Source organism: Crinia signifera, chromosome 3 (genome assembly GCF_055691185.1).
Source record: "Crinia signifera chromosome 3, ASM5569118v1, whole genome shotgun sequence".
NCBI classification, from domain to species: Eukaryota; Metazoa; Chordata; class Amphibia; order Anura; family Myobatrachidae; genus Crinia; species Crinia signifera.
Window position 1 is genome coordinate 5032624 of NC_139219.1, and position 16087 is coordinate 5048710.

General features: G+C 49.8%; 1 protein-coding gene across 9 annotated transcripts in view; it reads left to right on the forward strand.

Annotated features, from left to right (window-relative positions):
- Positions 1 to 16087, forward strand: part of ESRRG (estrogen related receptor gamma) — a 705684-nt gene that overhangs the window by 648186 nt on the left and 41411 nt on the right. For all 9 annotated transcript variants that reach the window (XM_083175157.1, XM_083175155.1, XM_083175150.1 and 6 more), the window contains one exon: positions 7541 to 7702. In XM_083175157.1, the coding sequence (XP_083031283.1) occupies positions 7541 to 7702 (162 nt within the window). The remainder of the gene's footprint in view (positions 1 to 7540; positions 7703 to 16087) is intronic.

Below are 16087 nucleotides of genomic sequence, written 5' to 3' on the forward strand. Positions count from 1 at the left end.
ACGGGGGACGTGAAGCCTGACGGCCTCTGCTTCAGGGAGATGGGCAGGGTTAGTGGTGAGATGATCGGGGAGGTGGGGGACCGTGTCGGGGACCGGCAGTGAGGAACCGGGGGGAACTACACCTGTACATAATTTTTATCAGCAGTCAATTTTTTTTTACACACACACATCGTGTGGGCCGTACTGTACATTGTACATGATAGCATTGCAGTGTCTGACTAGAGCATGAAGGGCCCACCAGGAAAGCAGTAGTCTCCAAAGAGGTGTGGCCAGTCTCCAGAGGGGTGTGGCCAGTCCCCAGAGGGGGTGTGGCCAGCTGCCGCATAGGTTTGTCTAATTATTAGAAAGTGCATGGTCTGGCCCTTTATATAGTGAATACTGCTAGTGCATGCATGATAATGTACCATACATTGTAGAAAATACACCATAGTCCCAAGAGAAGGTGGGGCCCCCTGGCTGAGGGGCCCACCAGGCGATTCCCGGGTACCCCTGTGGGCCAGACCTACCCTGATAGAGTAAAGATAAATGAATTGGGTCATTATGCCACAGTGCATCTTCCATTAGAGTCGCCGGGCCTTCTACAACATGTATTTGACAGTCACTGGTGGTTTCAGTGTGTGTTCGGGTGCAGGGAAAGCGCCAGTTTCTCCCGTAACCAAACACAACTGATCTGAACCTGTAGGCGTGAGGATATTTTAGCTTTGTCACGGGAAAAAAGCAGCAGTTTTACATAAAATGAAGGCTTAAGTGAACATATGGCAATGGATTCTCTTTGCCTTTCCAAAAAACATTATGCTGATTATACCTTCAATTGTCCAATCTGGCACCGCGGCTCGCCTCGCCTAAGCTGTCGCACCATCCTGTAAATACATTTTCGGGTCGCATTAAGCAGATTTGGTGCATTATAATGAAAACTTTCAGATAATACTGTAAAATTTAGAAAAACGTAAAAAGGCTTAATTTCATTAGAGGTTTAATTTTGCTGGATTTCTGTGATGCGGAGATTACCCTCTCTCCAGTTATTGAGTTGTGTCATTGTGGACAGTGTCACATATGAAGAAGCGATTACCAGAGGCGCGAGTGGCGGTGGCGTTCTGACCCAGAGGCGCGAGTGGCGGTGGCGTTCTGACCCAGAGGCGCGAGGGGCGGTGGCGTTCTGACGTCTGACTTATAGAAGTTGATATTATTATGGAGCAATGTGTTACAATAAGATAACCACACCAAGGCCCCGATTCTTCGGCATTTTTTTGGGTAGGCCCTGTAAACACAGGGTGTCCGCATGTAAAACCCCCTCAGCACGCCTCCTGCATGGCGCCCCCCCCCCCCCCAGCCAGTATTTACCCTGCACAGAAACAAAATAACTCACACAAATCTAACTCTCTCTGCACATGTTACATCTGCCCCACCGGCAGTGAACATGGTTTTGGCCATTTTCTCAACTTTTCCTATGTGACTGTGTGCACCCCTTGTTCTCCGGCGTGGCCTCTCAGCTTTTCCTATGTGACTGTGTGCACAGATATCAGGCCGCAGCGCCCCTTGTTCCCCGGCGCGGCCTCTCAGCTTTTCCTATGTGACTGTGTGGACAGATATCAGGCCGCAGTGCCCCTGGTTCCCCGGCGCGGCCTCTCAGCTTTTCCTATGTGACTGTGTGGACAGATATCAGGCCGCAGTGCCCCTGGTTCCCCGGTGCCGCCTCTCAGCTTTTCCTATGTGACTGTGTGCACAGATATCAAGCCGCAGCGCCCCTTGTTCCCCGGCGCGGCCTCTCAGCTTTTCCTATGTGACTGTGTGCACAGATATCAGGCCGCAGTGCCCCTTGTTCCCCGGCAGGGCCTCTCAGCTTTTCCTATGTGACTGTGTGCACAGATATCAGGCCGCAGCGCCCTTGTTCCCCGGCACGGCCTCTCAGCTTTTCCTATATGACTGTGTGCACAGATATCAGGCCGCAGCGCCCCTTGTTCCCCGGCGCGGCCTCTCAGCTTTTCCTATAAGACTGTGTGCACAGATATCAGGCCGCAGCGCCCCTTGTTCCCCGGCGCGGCCTCTCAGCTTTTCCCATGTGACTGTGTGCACAGATATCAGGCCGCAGTGCCCCTTGTTCCCCGGCAGGGCCTCTCAGCTTTTCCTATGTGACTGTGTGCACAGATATCAGGCCGCAGCGCCCTTGTTCCCCGGCACGGCCTCTCAGCTTTTCCTATGTGACTGTGTGCACAGATATCAGGCCGCAGCGCCCCTTGTTCCCCGGCGCGGCCTCTCAGCTTTTCCTATAAGACTGTGTGCACAGATATCAGGCCGCAGCGCCCCTTGTTCCCCGGCGCGGCCTCTCAGCTTTTCCCATGTGACTGTGTGCACAGATATCAGGCCGCAGCGCCCCTTGTTCCCCGGCGCGGCCTCTCAGCTTTTCCTATAAGACTGTGTGCACAGATATCAGGCCGCAGCACCCCTTGTTCCCCGGCGCGGCCTCTCAGCTTTTCCCATGTGACTGTGTGCACAGATATCAGGCCGCAGCGCCCCTTGTTCCCCGGCGCGGCCTCTCAGCTTTTCCCATGTGACTGTGTGCACAGATATCAGGCCGCAGCGCCCCTTGTTCCCCGGCGCGGCCTCTCAGCTTTTCCCATGTGACTGTGTGCACAGATATCAGGCCGCAGCGCGCCTTGTTCCCCGGCGCGGCCTCTCAGCTTTTCCTATGTGACTGTGTGCACAGATATCAGGCCGCAGTGCCCCTTGTTCTCCGGCGCGGCCTCTCAGCTTTTCCTATGTGACTGTGTGCACAGATATCAGGCCGCAGCGCCCCTTGTTCCCCGGCGCGGCCTCTCAGCTTTTCCTATGTGACTGTGCACAGATATCAGGCCGCAGTGCCCCTTGTTCTCCGGCACGGCCTCTCAGCTTTTCCTATGTGACTGTGTGCCCAGATATCAGGCCGCAGCGCCCCTTGTTCCCCGGCGCGGCCTCTCAGCTTTTCCTATGTGACTGTGCACAGATATCAGGCCGCAGCGCCCCTTGTTCCCCGGCGCGGCCTCTCAGCTTTTCCTATGTGACTGTGTGCACAGATATCAGGCCGCAGCGCCCCTTGTTCTCCGGCGCGGCCTCTCAGCTTTTCCTATGTGACTGTGTGCACAGATATCAGGCCGCAGCGCCCCTTGTTCTCCGGCGCGACCTCTCAGCTTTTCCTATGTGACTGTGTGCACAGATATCAGGCCGCAGCGCCCCTTGTTCCCCGGCGCGGCCTCTCAGCTTTTCCTATGTGACTGTGTGCACAGATATCAGGCCGCAGCGCCCCTTGTTCCCCGGCACGGCCTCTCAGCTTTTCCTATGTGACTGTGTGCACAGATATCAGGCCGCAGCGCGCCTTGTTCCCCGGTGCGGCCTCTCAGCTTTTCCTATGTGACTGTGTGCACAGATATCAGGCCGCAGCGCCCCTTGTTCTCCGGCGCGGCCTCTCAGCTTTTCCTATGTCACTGTGTGCACAGATATCAGGCCGCAGCGCCCCTGGTTCCCCGGCGCGGCCTCTCAGCTTTTCCTATGTGACTGTGTGCACAGATATCAGGCCGCAGCGCCCCTTGTTCCCCGGCGCGGCCTCTCAGCTTTTCCTATGTGACTATGTGCACAGATATCAGGCCGCAGTGCCCCTTGTTCCCCGGCGTGGCCTCTCAGCTTTTCCTATGTGACTGTGTGCACAGATATCAGGCCGCAGCGCCCCTTGTTCCCCGGCGCGGCCTCTCAGCTTTTCCTATGTGACTGTGTGCACAGATATCAGGCCGCAGCGCCCCTTGTTCCCCGGTGCGGCCTCTCAGCTTTTCCTATGTGACTGTGTGCACAGATATCAGGCCGCAGCGCCCCTTGTTCCCCGGTGCGGCCTCTCAGCTTTTCCTATGTGACTGTGTGCACAGATATCAGGCCGCAGCGCCCCTTGTTCCCCGGCACGGCCTCTCAGCTTTTCCTATGTCACTGTGTGCACAGATATCAGGCCGCAGCGCCCCTTGTTCCCCGGCGCGGCCTCTCAGCTTTTCCTATGTGACTGTGTGCACAGATATCAGGCCGCAGCGCCCCTTGTTCCCCGGTGCGGCCTCTCTGCTTTTCCTATGTGACTGTGTGCACAGATATCAGGCCGCAGCGCCCCTTGTTCCCCGGTGCGGCCTCTCAGCTTTTCCTATGTGACTGTGTGCACAGATATCAGGCCGCAGCGCCCCTTGTTCCCCGGTGCGGCCTCTCAGCTTTTCCTATGTGACTGTGTGCACAGATATCAGGCCGCATCGCCCCTTGTTCTCCGGCGCGGCCTCTCAGCTTTTCCTATGTGACTGTGCCCAGATATCAGGCCGCAGCGCCCCTTGTTCCCCGGTGCGGCCTCTCAGCTTTTCCTATGTGACTGTGCACCGATATCAGGCCGCAGCGCCCCTTGTTCCCCGGCGCGGCCTCTCAGCTTTTCCTATGTGACTGTGTGCACAGATATCAGGCCGCAGCGCCCCTTGTTCCCCGGCGCGGCCTCTCAGCTTTTCCTATGTGACTGTGCACCGATATCAGGCCGCAGCGCCCCTTGTTCCCCGGCGCGGCCTCTCAGCTTTTCCTATGTGACTGTGTGCACAGATATCAGGCCGCAGCGCCCCTGGTTCCCCGGCGCGGCCTCTCAGCTTTTCCTATGTGACTGTGTGCACAGATATCAGGCCGCAGCGCCCCTTGTTCCCCGGCGCGGCCTCTCAGCCTCTCCTATGTGACTGTGTGCACAGATATCAGGCCGCAGCGCCCCTTGTTCCCCGGCGCGGCCTCTCAGCTTTTCCTATGCGACTGTGTGCACAGATATCAGGCTGCAGCGCCCCTTGTTCCCCGGCGTGGCCTCTCAGCTTTTCCTATGTGACTGTGTGCACAGATATCAGGCCGCAGCGCCCCTTGTTCTCCGGCACGGCCTCTCAGCTTTTCCTATGTGACTGTTTGCACAGATATCAGGCCGCAGCGCCCCCTTGTTCCCCGGCGCGGCCTCTCAGCTTTTCCTATGTGACTGTGTGCACAGATATCAGGCCGCAGCGCCCCTTGTTCCCTGGCGCGGCCTCTCAGCTTTTCCTATGTGACTGTGTGCACAGATATCAGGCCGCTGCGCCCCTTGTTCCCTGGCGCGGCCTCTCAGCTTTTCCTATGTGACTGTGTGCACAGATATCAGGCCGCAGCACCCCTTGTTCCCCGGCTCGGCCTCTCAGCTTTTCCTATGTGACTGTGTGCACAGATATCAGTCCGCTGCGCCCCTTGTTCCCTGGCGCGGCCTCTCAGCTTTTCCTATGTGACTGTGTGCACAGATATCAGGCCGCTGCGCCCCTTGTTCCCTGGCGCAGCCTCTCAGCTTTTCCTATGTGACTGTGTGCACAGATATCAGGCCGCAGCGCCCCTTGTTCCCCGGCGCGGCCTCTCAGCTTTTCCTATGTGACTGTGTGCACAGATATCAGGCCGCAGCGCCCCTTGTTCCCTGGCGCGGCCTCTCAGCTTTTCCTATGTGACTGTGCGCACAGATATCAGGCCGCAGCGCCCCTTGTTCCCCGGCGCGGCCTCTCAGCTTTTCCTATGTGACTGTGCGCACAGAACAGAAATGTGGCAGAAAACTAGGACTTATTGATTCCAATTAGGAAAACATTAAATAAGCCCATCTTACGTGGAAACAGCGCTCATGGCTATTCCATGGCCTCAATACCAGTACTCCCAGTACAATTCCATCAGCCCTGCTCACTGGCGGGGGAGGGGGTGTAGAATTATCAGGAGGCTGTGGTTGTGTAATAGGAAAGATGAGAACGTTTAACTCAAAAAGACCTTTCTGGACCTAAAGGTCTCGTTACGCTGTCAGAAAGTCCACACGGAGCGTTTGTCTCCTGTAACATAACTGCGAAGGGTTCGTGCAGAGAAATCATTCCCCTTCCTGCCTTAAATATAGGCCAATGTTAGAAAAGTTTTGATACAAATATTTAGGGGATTTTAACATAATCCTGCCCTTAAATAACCTCACATACTGTATAAAAATGTCATCAGCTCCTAGCTGCCATGTTGCAGGCTGTGTGTGGAAAATGACAGTTAGGAGCTGGGTAGATGGTACTTTACCTCTCTCCACGGCTTTGTAAATCTGCTTCAAAATTCTGTGCGTTTAGCAAATATTTGCTTAGCATCTATTCTGTCTTTTTATCGGTTGTTTCAAAATACGGTTTAAGATGATTATGTTCAATTTGTTTTTGTAAATATCTGGAATCTCCCCCCTTCCCAGCACCACTGTTATACGTGTATGATATAAATATGTTTATGCAGTTTAATGTATGTGATGCGGAGCTGTCCCAGGGTCGTCCCAGTAACGCACATATATCGGTTTTTCCAGGATTGTTGCAGCTGTTCCTGATATAATCAATATGATAATGCTGAGTACACAAACAGCTCTTATTCCAATTCACATCACTAGTTCTCTCTGCTCAATGGGGGGGTTATTGTATATATAACTGTATATAGTGCATCTTGATTTTGGCAAAAGTCACAAAACATCCTCCAATGAAAAACAAATAAATTCCTGCGGGAAATGTCAGCTTATATAACCTGTATTTAGATAAATGTGTTGACACTGTACATTGGCCCTTATCGCAGTACAAATTGGTTTGGAAAATGGTAAAAACCATGTGCACTGCAGGTGGGGCTGATGTAACATGTGCAGAGAGAGTTAAATTTGGGTGGGGTGTGTTCAAACTGAAATCTAAAAAATAAAGCAGCCAGTATTTACCCTGCACAGAAACAAAATAACTCACACAAATCTACTGTGCTCAAATCTGTAAATTTGTACTGTGCTCAGATCTGAATAAGGGCCATTGTCCTTTGTGCTTGAAACAAACAGCTTTTAAAAGCTCGTTACGATTGATCGGTTATTTCCTCTTTAAATGTTGTACTCCAATAATCAAATAATCATTTCCGCAGTCAGAAAATGCCATAATTACCTTTTGCCTGACTTTCTACGCCAGCAGATTGTCTGCGTAACCTGCCTCCTCCGTCTCATTTGCATGCTTAAGCCACTGGCATTAAGCGTAAAAGAACAGCAGGAACCAGCGGCAATTGTACAAGCGAAAAGATAACTCAAAATGTAACCAGTTCTCCAACAGCAAGATAATGCGTATAGCGTTGTACATTCATTTATTACGCCCCGCCGTAATGCTAAAGGTAATCTGTTACTCGTTTGTTAGCGTTTTATCTGTTACAGCACGTGTGGGAATTTGAGTCATTTAATACTTTTTGCATTAAATCTCGGCCGGAACATAAAACCGGATGATTTCCTAATAACTCAGATGCTTGGAAAAAAATAATAATAATGAAAGATCTATGTCAGGGAGCGGCATTGTTTGCAGCATGTAATAAACTGCGGTCTTCACGGTGATATTTTTAAGCTCTGCCTCTCAGGAAAGCCATGTCTCCCATCTCGCTTTATGATGTATGGAAGGTCCTCAAGTAGGATGAGACACAGATGATTGCTGTATTTTTGGAAACAGAGAGATCCTGCTATTGATCGTACCATGCTGTGGTCTATTTCTTACAGATAACAAGATTGTCTCGCATTTGCTGGTGGCGGAGCCGGAGAAGATCTACGCCATGCCTGACCCAACCATTCCCGACAGCGACATCAAGGCTCTGACTACACTGTGCGACCTGGCTGACCGGGAGCTGGTTGTAATAATTGGCTGGGCCAAGCATATTCCAGGTATGACACTGTCATGTTGGCTACAGTTAGGTCGCAGTAATCCTGCGCACGGCACATACAGACGCTAACATCCATCTTCATCCGTGGGGTGTCCCTTTTTCATTCTGCGCCAGCCTCTTTACAAATGCCGATGATATGTCAGATGCATGTATGTATCTATCTGACATCAATCCGTGTCACACGCGGAAATATGTCTTCTAGCAAAACACACAGGACGCTCAAATAAAGATTGTATTGTACATGAGTGTTAACATCAGGGCAGCAATATCATTGTTGGTGCAAAGACATCGCTTCTCCGACACCGATATGGAAACCAGCGTTTACACGGGTTCGCAAATGAAACCCTTTGTATAATTCTTTGCGGCACAGCCGCTGTTTGATTTCCGACGCTGCTGATGTTTGTAACAGGACAAGGTGGGCGCCTTTCTCTGAAATCCAAATACTTGTCTCCATTCTTGAACCTTTTTTGAGTATTTATGAAGGTTTCGCTAATTTAATCCCTTTAATTTGATCGATTTGCAGTTTCGGTATAACTACATATTATCTAATGTATGCTAAAGCCGTTCTTGCTATTTCCAGATGACTAAAGCAACACTGATTGGCTGGGATACAAATCCCTGCCCGTATCTGCAAGTTCCCCGGTGTAATTAGAGGAGAACCGCCAACTAGACACACAGCCATTTTGTCAGCCGGACCAATATTTTTGGCAATGCAGCCTGTGAATTCACTAGGGTGCTGAGGCGAACTCTTGTATGGGTGGTCACCCAAATTTATGCAAATGCCAAGTGCAGAGTACCCCAAGCTCTGTCATTACAGGCCAGCTTTTAGGGATATCCATACTTGAGCCCAGTGGTGAGCAAAGTGGTGCTCATGCATAGATATCCTTAAAACCTGGCCTGCAATGGCGGCGATTGGGACACTGGCGCAGTGAATGATAGGATGACCGTTGGTGCATCCCACAACAGTGGCTTCTTATTAGCTTTTGTGTGAATTCACAATCCATTCGATTATGGAATGACTTCACACGCGCAAGGGGAAATAGCAACATAAAAAGCATGTGGATCGTAATCGCAATCTGACTAACAGGAAGCTGCAATCTGACTGACAGGAAGCTGCAATCTGACTGACAGGAAGCCGCAATCTGACTGACAGGAAGCCGCAATCTGACTGACAGGAAGCCGCAATCTGACTGACAGGAAGCCGCAATCTGACTGACAGGAAGCCACAATCTGACTGAGAGGAAACCGCAATCTGACTGAGAGGAAACCGCAATCTGACTGACAGGAAGCCGCAATCTGACTGACAGAAACATACGTTTTCTGGGTGTGTCAGAAAAACTGCAATCCTGCCCAGGCGATTTCAGGGATAATGTGCGACGCCAGCGCCGGCCTCAACCAGCCTGATTCTGTTGCGGATGACTGGTAGGGGCCAAATGTAATAGGGTGTGAAACCTAAAAAGTGACAGATTTTTGGAGAGCTTTTCCATTTTTTTTAAAATCATTTACACTGAAAAAAACCAGGTGGATTTTGCCATGTAAATGATTGACACTTTCCAAAAAAAATGGTAAAACTCTCTGAAAACCTCTGACGTTCTGATTCTTACACCCTATTACATTTGGCCCCTCGTGTCAAGAGTTATTTGCACAGACTGGAGAAATCATATGATGATTCGGGAATTGCATATGGATCTGCGGGTGGGTAGCGGTCTGAAATAGTTTCACCATTCATTTGCAGATTTGCGCGGGGGGCGTTTCCTTTTCTGTCTGGTTGGCGGCTATCCACTCGCAATCCTCTGCAACTCTGCGGATGAGCGATCAGGTCCGGCACGATCAGCGGCGCTACACAAGACATTTTGTTTAAAACTCTCTCATATATTTCGAGCTCCACTACACCTCTACCGTAGGACGCTGATTTGTGGGCGGAGGTGCCAGGGTGGCGGCAGAACATTTTTTAAGGGTCCTTTCACTGCAAAGATTCTATAACAAAAGAATGTTTTACTAAAAGGCTCATGTTAAAACCATACTACAAATTCTGCAATATTTTTAGAGGTGTTCAGCTGAACGGCCGAGGATATACGTCCGCGACTGCGGCGTTAATCCTCCGAACGCCAGCTGCCGCCTTCCGATTCTCTATTTAACAACTTTGCTCTTTTATTGTACAATAATATTTCACAAGCGGCTCCAAAACTTCAGGAATTCCTCCATACTGCAAATCTGTCACCTCCGCCGCGTTACTCCTCTAAAGCAATCACGAGGGAGTGGAAGAAATAAAAGGTTTATTGGGATTTGTGGGCAGAAACATGCTTCATACAACAGCCCCATCACTCTGCCGCAGCAGTCACTCAATAAATACCTTCTCGATACTTGCGCTTTGGGAAATGAAGTAGTGAGACGGATATATTGTAATATAAACATGACATAACATATTTCTGCAAATAATATAAGTAATTGTTTGCTTTGTGCGGATGGATGGCAGGAACACATTTCCCAGAGATTGAAAAAGGTCTTTATTAGTTTACAGGAAAAGTTTCAATATTGCCTGAATATTATTGTTATCATTCTGTATGAAATCTCAGTGCATCCGATGACAGGACAATCCAGTGTCAGTGCATCTAATGACAGGACAATCCAATGACAGGACAATCCAGTGACAGTGCATCCAATGACAGGACAATCCAGTGACAGTGCATCCAATGACAGCACAATCCAATGACAGTGCATCCGATGACAGGACAATCCAGTGACAGGACAATCCAGTGTCAGTGCATCCAATGACAGGACAATCCAGTGACAGTGCATCCAATGACAGGACAATCCAGTGACAGTGCATCCAATGACAGGACAATCCAGTGACAGTGCATCTGATGACAGGACAATCCAGTGACAGTGCATCCAATGACAGGACAATACAGTGACAGTGCATCTAATGACAGTGCATCCAATGACAGGACAATCCAGTGACAGTGCATCTGATGACAGGACAATCTAGTGTCAGTGCATCCAATGACAGGACAATCCAGTGACAGGACAATCCAGTGTCAGGACAAGCCAATGACAGTGCATCCAATGACAGGACAATCCAGTGACAGGACAATCCAGTGACAGGACAATCCAATGACAGTGCATCCAATGACAGGACAATCCAATGACAGTGCATCCAATGACAGGACAATCCAATGGCAGGACAATCCAATGACAGGACAATCCAGTGACAGGACAATCCAATGACAGTGCATCCAATGACAGGACAATCCAATTGCAGTACAATCCAATGACAGGACAATCTAATGACAGGACAATCCAATGACCGGACAATCCAGTGACAGGACAATCCAATGACAGTGCATCCAATGACAGGACAATCCAATGACAGGACAATCCAGTGTCAGGACAAGCCAATGACAGTGCATCCAATGGCAGTACAATCCAATGGCAGGACAATCCAATGACAGTACAATCCAGTGACAGGACAATCCAATGACAGTGCATCCAATGACAGGACAATCCAATGGCAGTACAATCCAATGACAGGACAATCCAATGACAGTGCATCCAATGACAGGACAATCCAATGACAGGACAATCCAGTGTCAGGACAAGCCAATGACAGTGCATCCAATGACAGGACAATCCAATGACAGGACAATCCAGTGACAGGACAATCCAATGACAGTGCATCCAATGACAGGACAATCCAATGACAGTGCATCCAATGACAGGACAATCCAATGACAGTGCATCCATTGAGAGGTCGATGACTGCGCGGTGGATAATCAGAAGCGTCCATCTTGTGGATGTATTATGGGAGTGTTGTGGTTGAGTGCGAGTTCAGGCACGTTATCGCTCATATTGGCCATCTGCACAGATCTGTACCTGCCAGAAATACGGCAATTCGTATTGATAGCACATCAATATGAATACGAATTGCCGTATTTTCGGGATAGTAAATGTCAAAAATAAGTGTATTTCTGGATACAAATACACCTATTTTTTTACAAATTTCCTTTAGTAAATTTCCCCCATATTCTCTCGCTTTGTGGCACTGAGATAGAAGTTTTAGAATCCCGCACAGCCTATGTCACCTGTGTAACGGGGGCTACAGTCCGCTGTATTCATAAAAGCAAAACACTTTCAAAGAACCTGAGTGAACGCTATGTTTCAAATCCACGCCTGAGAGCGCTAAAACATTGGCTTCTGTCTCGGGGTTGGGCTGGCCCGCCAAGAAAAACAAAATTCAACAAAATAATTAATTAGTAATTAGTGCCGTACAGTTCCTAGTGGATCCGGAGATTACAGCGCGTAGCTTTTGATAAAATCATACACCGAAGCGCACTGTATTTGGCGCTGTTATCCACCAATTTAATGACCAACTATTGTACAAAGTACTAGAGAGCGCTCGCCAAGAGCCTCCGGATCTGGGAAAGGTTGCGCTGGGGGTCATCTGCGCATGCCGGGGGTCTTCTGTGCATGCCGGGGGTCTTCTGCGCATGCCGGAGGGTCTTCTGCGCATGCCGGGGGTCTTCTGTGCATGCCGGGGGTCTTCTGTGCATGCCGGGGGGGTCTTCTGCGCATGCTGGGGGGTCTTCTGCGCATGCCGGGGGTCTTCTGCGCATGCCAGGGGTCTTCTGCGCATGCTGGGGGTCTTCTGCGCATGCCAGGGGTCTTCTGCGCATGCCGGAGGGTCTTCTGCGCATGCTGGGGGTCTTCTGCGCATGCCGGGGGTCTTCTGCGCATGCCAGGGGTCTTCTGCGCATGCCGGGGGTCTTCTGCGCATGCCGGGGGTCTTCTGCGCATGCCGGAGGGTCTTCTGCGCATGCTGGGGGTCTTCTGCGCATGCTGGGGGTCTTCTGCGCATGCCGGGGGGTCTTCTGCGCATGCTGGGGGTCTTCTGCGCATGCTTGGGTCTTCTGCGCATGCCAGGGGTCTTCTGCGCATGCTGGGGGTCTTCCAGTAGTTTGAGCCGCGTGTTCCGGCGCTGCGCATAACTTCCGCTTACTCCTCTATATTATTCTTTATTCGCTGGATGCTGCAGTAATTTCTTTAATCAAATTGATGGAAGTTCCTTTCCCAGCCCCAAGTGAAAGCAATTTATTGGTCATGATATGCCCGCTATGTTGCTAACAATCGTAACGAACTGTCAGGCAATATCGCAGTGGAGCTAATTTGAAGTCATTAGTTGTCCATCGTTCGGGCAGCGATTTGTTACAGCGGTGGGCGCGCAGCTGACATCCCTGAATGGCTCTGTTCAGAGTTAGCTCCCGATGAAGCCAAGCAAATTGTAAACTAATTTAAACATCAGTCTGTATTACACCTCACCGGCTACTTTGTCTTACGCTGTTGTCCTAATAAGGGACTTAAATGAAGTTGGAGCTGGTTCAGGAGGTGAAGCCGGTTCCTTGGCTCGCTACCTGCAAGCAGCGAATGTAAGTGGAACAATCACGCTCCCAGTCACACACACGGCAGCAGCCCAGGTCTCCCATTCACTTTGATTAGAACATGCAGGCCTGATAGAAGGAGACGCAGACAGACCAGCTGAAATCAGCCTCCCCGGCCCGCGCGCACACACAAGCCCATTACATCGCTTTGGGTGCTCACATCGCTTTCGTTTAAGGGCGGACGGGCTGGCTGGAGCACGTAACGCTAGACGTGAGACATATATATCTTCAGACACAACGTCCAACTCGATAAATATTTATCTCCTCGGATCCCCCGCCGCTTAAATTGCAGCCCACTTACTGCATTTAGCCCTATTTTCTCATTCCAAATCAATGCAGGTGAACGCGGTGCTCAGCAGAGTCGTTACCACTGCGGGGAAGTTTTGGTTAAACAGAGGAGAAAGCCTTGGTGTTATGTAGGGAACGGGAGTAATCGCCCCCCCCCCCCCCCCCCCACACTCCCTAATACAGAACAATGAGCCGCCATTGCAGGACTGGAGGTTACACAGCAGATTCACCTCTAATCCTCTGCCCAATTATCTGATTGGAAGTCCCTTCATCTGTTTTAGAACCCTCTGACCCCTTAGGGCAGGGATAAGAGACCTTCCACCCTCCAGCTGTTGATAAAATCTACACATCCCAGCATGCCCTGCTACAGTTTTGCTATTTGTCTATACTAAAACTGTTGCAGGGCATGCTGGGATGTGTAGTTCAACAACAGCTGGGGGGGGGGGCGAAGGTTCCCCATCCTTACCTTAGTGAGACACAGCGATGCGTAATATTTAGCAGGGTGTGTTTAGGCCAAAAAGCAGGAAAAACAGCAAGAGAGAGCCACGGAGAGAACCACAGATAGAGCCACAGAGAGAGAGCCACAGAGAGAGAGAGAGAGAGACAGAGAGAACCACAGAGAGAGAGACAGAGAGAGCTACAGATAGAGAGAGACAGAGAGAGCCACAGAGAGAGCCACAGAGAGAGACACAGAGAGAGCCACAGAGAGAGCCACAGAGAGAGACACGGAGAGAGACCCAGAGAGAGACACAGAGAGAGAGACACAGAGAGAGCCACAGAGAGAGACACGGAGAGAGCCGCTGTTATCAGGTGCCGCAAAATTAACATTATCAACCCTAAATAAAGCAATGAAATGATATTAAATAAATGACACAGGAACGACCAGTAATAAATACTGTCTGCCGATTAGTAGATGATCTGCGATATACACAATAACGATATTATCCTGCATATATTCCAGTGTATATGTGCTATATCGTTCTTTCTGGAGCTCTGACGATATCGTTAACGATATGATTCATTGACAGAATCGTATAGTGTGTACCCAGCTTTAGTGCCAGATGTATCAAGCATCAAATAGTTACAAAATGGAGACAACCAGCCAATCAGCTCCTATCTGTCATTTTTTTCAAACCCAGTCAGTAATATGACAGTTAGGAGCTGAATGGCTGGTTGTTTATGACTCTCCATTTTATCACTTTTTGAGGCTTGATACATCTGGCCCTTAGTCTCCATTTGCCACAAATGTTATTTATATTTATACCTTTCCAGTCCCAACCATTACATGTTATACTCCTTCCTGGGATTACTGGTTTGACTCTTGCTTAGCGTTAAACTTGTGTGTTTAAGGGATGGTTGATGGATGCCGCCATCTTGTTTGTGTTCCAACGAGCTGTGCCTAGGTATCTGGGGCATATTGGGGTAAAAGGGGTCACCAACGGATTAGGGGCCCCCACATCTACAGTGTGTTATTATAGGCAACATCTTTACCTACGCGTGTTGACATCTAATATAACATGTTATTTTGGACCCCGAGTCCTGGTCACATCACCCCTAATTGGCCCAGTATATTCGGTAGGTGTCTTAGAGAACACGGGCCCCTATCATGTGAGCCGCCCGATGTATCACCCAGAGATAGGTATTTGCTTACCGCCCCCTGTGCTGCAGATTATCATTTCCTTAGAAAAACAAGTAACAATACCAATAGATTTTTAAGTTGACTTCACGGTGAAAGAAAGGAATTTTCCCATCCGGCCAGTAGCCTTGGAAACGGCTGTGGCCCATTTGACCCCATTTATGTTAAGAGACTAAATAGAAAAAGAGGACAATTCTCTCCTGTGCTTCCCGATAAGGGAAGGTCAGTGATATAATCTGCGCTTTGCACTATTTAGCCACAGATGACAAAAATCAAATTGCAGAGGGGTCTCCACAATGCTAAAGGGCAAATGTGATGGGCACGGACCGAGATTTCAGACTGTTCAAGAGTGACGGCGCGGTGCTGACACGCGGAATGATTGACGCTCGCAGATGTGTCACCGGGAGCTGGCTACCTCTCACTATAGACTCTATACGTTGGAATGAATGGACGCAGTACGGTTTAACGTCACATGACCTCTTTGAAATAACGCAGGTTGCGCAGGTCAGGCGTGCTACAATGTAAATAATCATTTGAAACAACTTTGTCTCTCTGATATTTATATCAAGCGCAACCGTTGTGGATTTCCGACCACGCTGACTGAGAGCCGCCATGACGGATGTGTGAGATGAGGGGACGGCTCCGATGTTACGTGAGGGCGGAGAAAGCGTCTTTATGGCGCTGATGTAGAGTGGAACGCATATTGCATCTAAAACGTGAATGTAAAATGTGCCGTAAAAAGATGGGTTTGCAGATTTAGACAAATCACAGTGCGTCCAGCACCGTGTGTGCGCCAGTTTTGCAGCATCAGGTTTATACGTGAGGATGCTACAGACACAATAAGGGGCACATATAGTACTGTAATGAAGTCTCACGTGTATGGGGCTGGATGGTGTTACCAATAAATACTTAGTGGCATTAACCATGTCAAATATACCGAAAGCCTGATGGAAAAGCGCTAATTCAATAGTTAAATACGGACATCCACTGTCGCCGTCATCAGTGTGCAGTTTGCAGCAGGGTTGCG